Genomic DNA, 9,880 nt, shown 5'->3' on the forward strand with positions numbered 1-9,880 from the left:
TACCACTACAGGATGTCAAGTCCTCATGCAACTGTCATTAAATCTGTTTCTGGCAGTTTGGTCTGATGCAGGCACATGACTCGACTGGCCGAAGTCATTTTGTAGGGCTCTTGCATTGTTCCTCCTGTTCTTTCTCACACAAAGGAGCAGATACTGGTCCTGCTGTGGAGCTCTGTCTAACTCTCCTCACATAACTGCCTATTTCCTGGAATCTTCTTTACACTACAGATTATTTATGCAACCTGAATATGGAGAACATACCACACATGCTAGGGACAAAGATGCTAGCAAAAAGTAAAACTAGAGAAAAATAAAGTCAGATCAGAAGCAATAAGGAAAGAGTCTGTGGTCTGTGGCCTCCACGTACAAATTCATGCCCTTTTTGTGGTTGTCTTGTTGTTGTTTCTTCGTTGCACCTTGTCCATGTGCTACAAAGTGAGTTCAAAATAAGATATCTTTGTTTTTCTTGACAAGATTAATAAACTCATCTGAAGTCAGTAAAGAAACGGGTGTCTAACGGTCTGAAAGGAAGAAAAGAATAAGTGTAAAAACAGAATTTAAATGTAGGCTTAGACTACGTGCACAGTTGATGTAAAGTCACCATGCTCATAGAAAAATAACATTGTGTGCACCTGAAAGGGGAAAAAAAATCAAGGAAAATATTTTATATTTGTTACTGATGGTTATCACAAAACACAAAAGCATTGGAAACCACTGAAAAACCCTTTTAACATCTGTGCACTGAGGTTTGCGGTATCTTCCAGGAACTGTGACCCTGGGGAACTGATTGGTCAATAGGTGCTGACTTCATGGCTGTTGATTTCTAAACTCAAACTTAACCTGCTCTGGAGCAAGTTACTTTAACAGTGACAAACCCCGCAGTTAATGCTGACATTAATAGGACAAACTGCTTAGTATAGTTGTCACTTTCATTTGCACCAAAGCAGGTAAAATAAATCCTGGATAACTGGATTGACTGATAACCCTGAAATCTAACTGTGACAGATATAGCACTTTTCTACCCTACTGCAGCACTCAAAGCACTTCATATATCTCATTCACCCACTCATACAAGAAGTTTTTTTCTGTCATTCACACACATTCATATTACAATGGATGCATTGGAGTGCAACTTATGGTTCTTGCCCAATACTTTGCAGACTAGAGCAGCCAGCAGCCTCCCAATTAGTAGACTCGCTCTACCTCTTGAGCTACAGCCAGCCTGAAAATGTACATGTGTTTGGGAACGCACACAAGGGCACCTGCACGCAGTGTTAATTCTGCACAAATCAAAAGCAGCTTTAACCACAAATACTTCCACAATGAGTCAACAGTGTTTTGGTCCCCATAAACAACCTCCCTGTATTGTTTCATATAGTCATGAAATTACACATTTGTATAGACTCCCTGGCTATGACTCAACACAAGTGTTAAAATACATGAAGTTTAGTGCCATAAGACCGTTACATCCATTTAAAAAATAAAAGAAATTATCACGATTACAGACAGTGACAACAAGAGAAAGATAGCTCTAATTTCATTATGTTTTGTCTTCTTTCTACTTTTCTCTAACCATCTCCTTCTGTTTGAACCCAGCACCAACTAGGACCCCAAACAACATGAAAGCCTGAATTAATAAAACATTATCGATGCCCATGGCAACATTAAGCCAGTTATATTTTTGAATCTGTTTTCAAAAACAAAGTCTTTCCAGCTCTACAAGGACACAGCAGATTGGTTTTACATGTTCATACAGTGGTTAATCTACTTTCTTTCTGAAAATAGGAAGTTTGTTATTTATCTATCCATGACATATAACCATTTCTTATGAAATACTATGCCAAGATATTCAGCTTTATGCAAATTTCAGTTTTTTCTTCCTCATAAATCCACTTTTATGGTGTTTTTTTTTTTTTTTTTGCAAAAGCATTTGCCACCAGGTGGCAGATTTTGTTCACTGGAAGTTTGACTACACTTTTAATTTAATTATCTATGAAATGTGTTATGCACACTCCACATAGCCATGCCGATGGCGCACTAACGTGAAACACACCTACAGGAACTGTTCAATGATCGATATATACTAGCAATGTTCTTTGCCTGCTGTGTTGTATATGGGCATGCTTGCGTGACGTGCCTAGGTGTCGGAGGCTGCGCTGCAATAAAGAGGCAGTTGGAATAAGCGTCTCAGCATAACAACTACGCCACCACAGCGCGCCTCCTGTTCAGCTCAGCCTCGTCACTGAAGTCACACTGGAGGAAAACAGGAGCACGGAGGCACATGCGACCATACCAGTGACGCATCCACACCGATAAAACAAGGCTGCATAAGGTTGTGACGCAAGGACAGCTTTTTACAACTTTTTATTTCATTGGTAAGTCTTTGTTTCACGTTGTTGTTTTAATTAAACATAAAAACGATAATGACCATCCAGATACTGAATGGAAAAAAAGTTTCACATTCATTTTTTTAAAATTAAAAATTAAATTAGGCTACAGTTATTGCAAACATTGTTTAAATGTCATTGCTCATTTTCTGTTTTTCCAATAATAATTTCGAGTCATCTAAGTTGCCATTGTCATTATTGCCCATTTTCAAAAAAACTTATTTTTGCATTAAATATAGCCTAATTTAGAACACATATTTTACAAATTAATGCCAATAGATAAAAACACAGTTTGCTCTTAAAAACTGACATTTGTGGTGCCCTAAAAACAATTGTTTCCACTTCAGTCATGCAATGTGTTATACCTTTGCCTATTACAATAAAATAAATCTTAATTTGAATACAATATGTACATATATACATCGAGACTCGCAAGTTTATTTTTAATTCTGTTAGTAGTGCAGGTTGTTTTTATTGATTATCTTTGCCTGTAAATAAAGAAGTAAGGAAGGAAGTGCACAGATAAAATTTTAGCAAACATTAGCACATAATTACACAAAGAAAAAGGAAACAACGTGAACCTATTTTCTTAAAGATGAAATGGGTACATTCTCAGGGCTATGATGGCAACTAACTAATAACTGATACTGCTCACGGTCACCTGGGTCAGGAAATGTACAGTATATGCGTTGCATAATTGGTCTGTGGAAAGAGTGACGGCCAAAACAATATGTTTTTTTTTTAATCGACATTTCATTATCCACTAAATGACCTTAGAGCCCAAACTTTGTCTAAATAAAGCAGCAAATACAGCATCACTGTGAGAAATGACTGTTCTGAGGTCTGCGTACGCTGTGCAAACACAGCACAACAAGCAGTGAGGGCCTGAAAGTCTAGATTACATATCAGTTTCCAGACCATAACAAGTCTTAGATATTTCACTGAGGTAAAAATAAAAATATTAGCTTTGTTGTCTACACTGCATTGTAAAAATAAACCTGTTTCTTTACTTAAATTAACACGTTTTTATTACTTCAGTGCTTCGGTTTTGGACAATGTTACTCACATTTGAAATAGAAAGTTTAATATTTTGCATAGTTCATAAGAAATATACTTTATACATTTTGAGCTGCATTTAAAATCAACGAGCTTCATAACATTACTATTAGTAAAAGAACAAGGAAGTTTCACAGCAGTTAGTATTAGTATTAATTTGTGAAATATTATCATATTTTGTGACTATTTCACAATATATGTTTGTTTCTTTATATGTCTGTTAATTCGTCTAATCATTAATCTATTAAAAATCTGTTTTGTAAAGTCTCTTTTCTTTGGCATGTGTAATACTACTAACTAGTTATTCTTCTTAAATAGGTAAATGTGAAATTCCAATGTTCACAACAGAGACCCCTGAGGGGCTGAATCAGGCTGGTGGGTGTTTAGATTGGAATCTTGTGATATGCAGACAGCAAGGGTTAAAGGTGTGGAAAGGCTTAGCAGCATAGCATGTATCTTCTCTAATTACCTCCTATGTAAAAATCAATTACTTCTGCTACATGATCAGAAAGGAGCAAACCCCAGGGGGCTGTTTGAGCTTCACTGGTCCTCACTGCAACTACCTGGATGAGTAGCTTCAGGTTTGCAGTTAAGGCTTTCTATATTTTTATTTCAGTTTATTTATCTGTCAAGTTTGCATTTAGCTTCTTTATTATAAATTGCACAACTGCTATTTCCAACCACTGGACTGAAAATGGCCAATAATTATAAACTATAAAACTAACTATGCAGACTCAAAAAGTTCATTCTAGATATATAATGAAATGCAAAGGTTGTCTGGCTGTTTACAAATGATCCTTCATGCATATTTCTAAAACAAATGTGTTGTCCTTATTACAGTCAAATTCTATTTTTCTCCAAATAACAGTGGTTCAAATATATTTCCCACAAATCCTCATTTGTGATACATTGCTCTAGCATTAATATGTGAGTAATGAGCATTCAAAGAACATAATGATAACTGTTAATGTTGATCTGACTTTCAAATTTTTAGGATATTAAACGTTAATATTTGATGATATAGTATATTGTACGATGTAAGTGTTGTTGTTGAATGCAAAGACTGAATGATTAAATATCAAAAAATGCTAATGCGTATTGTTACAAATGAAGTAAGCAGCATTTCATGAATAAGCAGCATTTTGATGTTGTTGACCAATGTGTTACTGGTTTTTAACCACTAATGACAGCTGATTAACTTTGTATGTATCAAAATAATATCTTTTGGTTAGTTTTCATTTTTGGAATTAAATATTCAGTTTGAAACATTGTATATTTATGGTAGTAACTGTAATTGTAACTACTACAGTTACTGTAGCGACACAAAACTTATAGTGAAGTGAAAAATATACAAACTATACATATTTGTAAAAATTCAAATCTAAGTGAAAGGCACTTGAGTAAAAGAGCCGTATTTAAACAAGCAGTTTGAGACGAAGAGGTGAGGAGTGGTTTGTGGGTTTTGTTCATTCAGACAATGGGACTTGAAGTTCCAATGGCTTGTGTCCATCAACGTCTGCCTCAGACAAAGATGCATTATTGTCTATTGTTATTCCAGCTGATCAAACCTGATTTAATAGCTCACAGGTATTTCTCTGGTTGAATGCTGTCATTCTGTTTCCTTGCCCTCAACACCCCCAGGCATGTACCTGGGAAGGTAACAAGAAACACCCAACCACATGTGCATGAGCTTTCAGTGTGTGTGTGTGTGTGTGTGTGTGCATACTAACACTGCTTCTATAATGAACTTTTGTTATTATTTTACTTTTTTTCTTTGATGTTTTTGGTGAAATGTATTTTGAAAACTATGATGTACTTTAGCCAACAAATTTTTGGCCAATAATTTGTGCTCTTTGCATTACATTCAAGTACATTCTTTTTTTTAATCATTTCTTTTTATTAACAGATTTTTTATTTGATGAATTTAATAAATAAATGTTTATAAAGAAACAACTGTAGCTCAGTTGAAGTTTGATATTTTCATCAGCTAATATTTTTTGTCTCAATTAGACAGCCTGCTGGATTTGATTTAGCAGACATGGGGAGCAAGACTCTGCCAGCACCAGTTCCTCTCCACCCATCACTTCAGTTGGCCAACTGTTCCCTCATCCAGAGTTCAACAGGTCTTCAGCTGCCTGCAGATCATTTTCACAGCATCTACAGCTTTAGCGCCCTGCATGCCGTCCACCTTCACCAGTGGACCCTGGGGTACCCAGCTTTTGCCCTGCCCCGCTGCACCATCTCTAAGCTGCCTTCCCAGATTTCCTGTATGGCATCCATCCCCATTTTCCCTCACCTTCTGCCACCTAAGCAAGACTCGGCAGGGTTGCTACAGACCTTCAAAAACAAGCCTCGCTTTGACTTTGCCAACCTGGCAGCAGCAGCAACCAAAGAGGATCAGTTAGAGGTGGAGGACCTGAGCATGACAGTGAGCGCTAGTGCTTCTGCAGCGCAGGCATCATCTCCACACCTGACTGCAGCCAGCCTGGGATGCATGCTTGATGTGACCAAACTTACTTCACCAGAGCGCAAGTCTAGTCGAGGCCGACTGCCTTCAAAGACCAAGAAAGAATTTGTCTGCAAGTTCTGTGCCCGACATTTTACCAAATCCTACAACCTTTTGATCCACGAGAGGACACACACAGATGAGAGGCCATATACATGTGATATCTGTCACAAGGCCTTCAGGAGACAGGATCACCTCAGGGACCACAGGTGAGATGCTGGTTTATCCGACTTTATCAAACCAGTTCAACACAATGGAATTAGTTTCCACTCAAATTTTGTTCACATTAACATAAATCCCAGTTTTTCTATTCATAAAGTTAACGCAACAGGTAAGGAAGTTTGTGTTTGGTCAATTATTTCTTTGTTGTAACATGTAACATGTTTCTTGGTAATAAATCGTTTACCAAGTTATTTCCCTTTAAATGGGGCCACAATTGTAAGGAAAATGCATTTGTGGGTTGAGCAACAAAGTTGAGAATGTGGGTTGTGCCCATAAAAAACTTGCCAAACCTTCTCTGCCAATGCCAAACAGCTTATTGTGCTACCCTGAGAGCCAGCTGCCATAGGCAGAATCTGAACTCATCACTGAACATAATGTACCTCCACATGTTCAAGTTCTATGTTCCTGATGTTGCCGACACCATGGTGAAGAGTTCTCATAGCAGGCCTCTTGGCAGCCCTGTGATACAGGAGATGGACTGCGTGTTTTCTAGGGACAGAGCCGTTGCCCATATTGACTGTAGACTGTAGAAGACTACCTATGGTTCCTAAGTGCTGATAGGATGAGAAAACTGTCTTCTTGTGGTATTTACTTCTTGAGATGCCCACTTAGTGGCCTGTCTTTGACAATCTTCTTTATGTGAAACTTGGGCAAGGCTGCCTTTACTGCCTCACTCCAAATAATGCTGCCACTTGGTTTTGTGGAACATTAGGTTGAAGTTGTCCTATATCACACCAATGGCACCTGATTGTCAGCACCTGGTACCAGAAGAGTCAGAAGCAGAATAAGAATAAGCTGTTTGGCATTGGCAGTGAAGAACTGGTAAATAAAACCGTTTTACAACAGTATAAAATTTAAACAAAAACATCTCATATCTACACAATTCTTCTTCTAAACTGCGCCCGGTGGCGCCTGTGTCCGGCAGCCTCGCCTCTGTCAGTGCGCCCCAGGGCAGCTGTGGCTACAATGTAGCTTGCTATCGCCAGTGTGTGAATGTGTGTGTGAATGGGTGAATGACTGAATGTAGTGTAAAGCGCTTTGGGGTCCTTAAGGACTAGAAAAGCGCTATACAAATGCAGGCCATTTACCATTTACCATAAACTAAAGTCTTCTAACTAAAGTTTGTGGGTGTGTTCGTGCACAGTAGTCAGTGAATATCACTCACTTCTGTGCATTGCATTACATTTGTAATACATCAGACAACTTCACAAAAGCTGCTGAAACTCCTTTTAAGCAGATAAGCTATAAGCCTTAAGCTAAAAAGTCAGATTGTGATAATGGCACTTTTAATGAGTACACAGGCTCCATAAATCTTGTTAATCACTTGAAGACTGTCTGTAAACTAAGCCTGTGTGCTTTTTCTTGCTGGGTAATAATGAAAGGATGATAAAACCAGACAATTATTGCCTTTTAAATAATGATCTGAAATTTGACATAATTTTTTGGTAAACACTGACTTGCTGGAGTGTTGTGTTCCCCTCTGCAGGTACATCCATTCTAAAGAAAAGCCCTTTAAATGTCAGGAGTGTGGAAAGGGCTTCTGTCAGTCCAGGACTCTGGCCGTCCACAAAACATTACACATGCAGATCAAGGAACTGAAGCCAGCCAAGATCAAGTGATTCACTCAACAGGGACCAGGGCACTGAACGAAGACCAAAGAAAACATGAGTAAAAAAAACAAAACAACCCCCCCCCCCAAGACTTTAATCTCAGAAGTTAAGATAATGTTTAAGAAAGAAACATTTCACCAACCATTTCTTACAGAAATAAAGCAGTAGTGGATAAATGTATACTTACTTATCAAGCCTGACTTGGAGGAGAAACCAGTGGATGTGTAGAAACAAATTTATCTGAATATCACATTCCCATGCTATTTTTTTACAGAAATATTATATCAAAACATATTTTTGCACTTTAACCTGATTATTTACATATATCTCTTGATGTCTTAAATTTATTTTCAAAATGAATAATCATTTTAAATAAACATTTTAGCATAAATTGATGGCCACGTGTGCAAGTTTGTGTGAAGTCAAATAATATTCTATTTGTTAAGAAGTTAGTTAAGATGGTCACAAGAAGCTGCATTTAGATCAATCCACCATGGTTTGAAACTCACAACAATGAAAATGACAGTAATGAGTAATGAGAGGTCTCATTTACAGTACAGTGTATATTATTATTAAAAGTGAATATATGCACAAAACTCAAAAATAGTGTGTACTTAAAGATAATCTGTTTGATGAAAGCATTTATCCACCTGCAAACATCGCTTTCATTACAGATTCCATCTAGAAATTTGAACATGTAGATAAGCTTCATCTTCTGCCCAACATGGAAGTCATTGTCACTTTGCCTTGAGGTTAGGGAATGAATCCTGAGTAAACAGCTATCTTGGATGCTGGAGGTGCTCTATCTGGGAACTTCATTGTCCTACTGAAGACTTAAATATCCACATGTTCAGGCTGACGATTGATTTTGTAATCATACCATCAGATCTGTAGCTGTATGTCTTGGACAAGGGTGAAAAGATCGGAGCTGCCAACTAATCACCACCTAGTGGTGAACTGGATCATGTGACAGAAGGAAATTAGTTACTAGAAGCCCAGTGTATCCAAATGCAGACACCGTAGCATTCTGAAAGAGGCTGCGGGCACTGAGTCAGAGTGGACCATATTCTGTGCATTTACTATTGAGGAAGCTGTTGTGGCCTCGACAATAGAGGGGGTTTCAGCTGGAAGGTCATTGGTGCTAGTGGTAATTCCCGGACCAGATGGTGGACACCAGAGCCTGAAGGAGGAAACCCGTTGAGCTTGGTTAATCTGCGGGTTTCCAGAGGCAGCTGGCAGGCCAAGAGGACTTGGCCTTGGCAGTAGATGAAGCAAAAACTTCTATGTAGGAGTTTGGTGAGACCATCGAACAAGACTTTCAGTTAAGACTTTTCCACACCAGATGCGTAACATCTATGCAAATATTTTGTGTGTTAAAAAATTTTCACACCAACAACATGATTTTGCTGGAGGAATTTTCAAAAGAAAATTTTTTAACCAAGCTCGTGTTTTTGGATCTGAATAACCAGTTCTGACCAATCAACCACTGCTTTTGGCAACAAGTGTGCTTGTAGATTAAAACACGCACTCATGCTGAATATACAGTGATATGGAAATAATAAAATACTACTATTTTACCTCAGACAGACTGCTAAACACTGCTCCAGGTCAATAAACTCTCTGAAATTATTTCTCTGCCTCCTCAGATGTTGTGCCAACTCTGTCAACAGGAGCTCGAACTGCACCCCTGAAATATATACGAGCATGGTAGTAGTGACACAGATTCAACTCCTAGAAACCATGAAATTCTCCCTTGTGCTGCAGGAATAGATGGGTGAATGAATGAACCCAGAAACTCAGTTTCTTTTTTTCTTGTTTAGAAACATCAGGACCAGCTCATCATCACTTGATGTTGACGTCATTATTTTCAATGTGCATTTTTTAGGACAAAATTTCCACAAAAATACAACATGTTGAGCGCATACATACAATACACAAGACGTCTGCAGAATCTGGAGCTGGGGGGAAGACTTGTCCATTACTGGAGGTGAGGTCACTGATGTAGTTAAACAAGTCCTGAGTTTTTGGGTCCCTGGGCATGGATGAGATTCACCACAAATTCCTTAAGGCTGTCCAAGTTGACATGTCTCTACCACATT

The 9,880-nt window shown here is 38.2% G+C and overlaps 1 protein-coding gene across 2 annotated transcripts; it reads left to right on the top strand.

Moving 5' to 3' along the window:
* Window positions 1–2,143: 2,143 nt before the first annotated feature.
* Window positions 2,144–9,410, top strand: osr1 (odd-skipped related transcription factor 1). Of its 2 annotated transcripts, none has more exons than XM_084915292.1 (3): window positions 2,144–2,375; window positions 5,458–6,158; window positions 7,658–9,410. In XM_084915292.1, exons 2-3 carry the CDS (start codon window positions 5,482–5,484, stop codon window positions 7,788–7,790), a joined length of 810 nt encoding a protein of 269 aa, XP_084771418.1. In that variant the 5' UTR covers window positions 2,144–2,375; window positions 5,458–5,481; the 3' UTR covers window positions 7,791–9,410. The 2 variants fall into 2 exon arrangements, with proteins under 2 accessions (XP_084771418.1, XP_084771417.1); XM_084915291.1 differs by having other exon boundaries at window positions 2,146–2,375; window positions 5,454–6,158.
* Window positions 9,411–9,880: the final 470 nt, after the last annotated feature.

This window comes from Perissodus microlepis, chromosome 19, assembly GCF_051167445.1.
Source record: "Perissodus microlepis isolate ML-2025 ecotype Zambia chromosome 19, ASM5116744v1, whole genome shotgun sequence".
NCBI lineage: Eukaryota > Metazoa > Chordata > Actinopteri > Cichliformes > Cichlidae > Perissodus > Perissodus microlepis.

Coding starts and splice junctions, on each gene's coding strand:
- osr1 (XM_084915292.1), top strand. CDS start 5,482: ATGGGGAGCAAGACTCTGCCAGCACCAGTTCCTCTCCACCCATCACTT. Junction 6,159..7,657: donor GATCACCTCAGGGACCACAG/GTGAGATGCTGG, acceptor TCCCCTCTGCAG/GTACATCCATTCTAAAGAAA.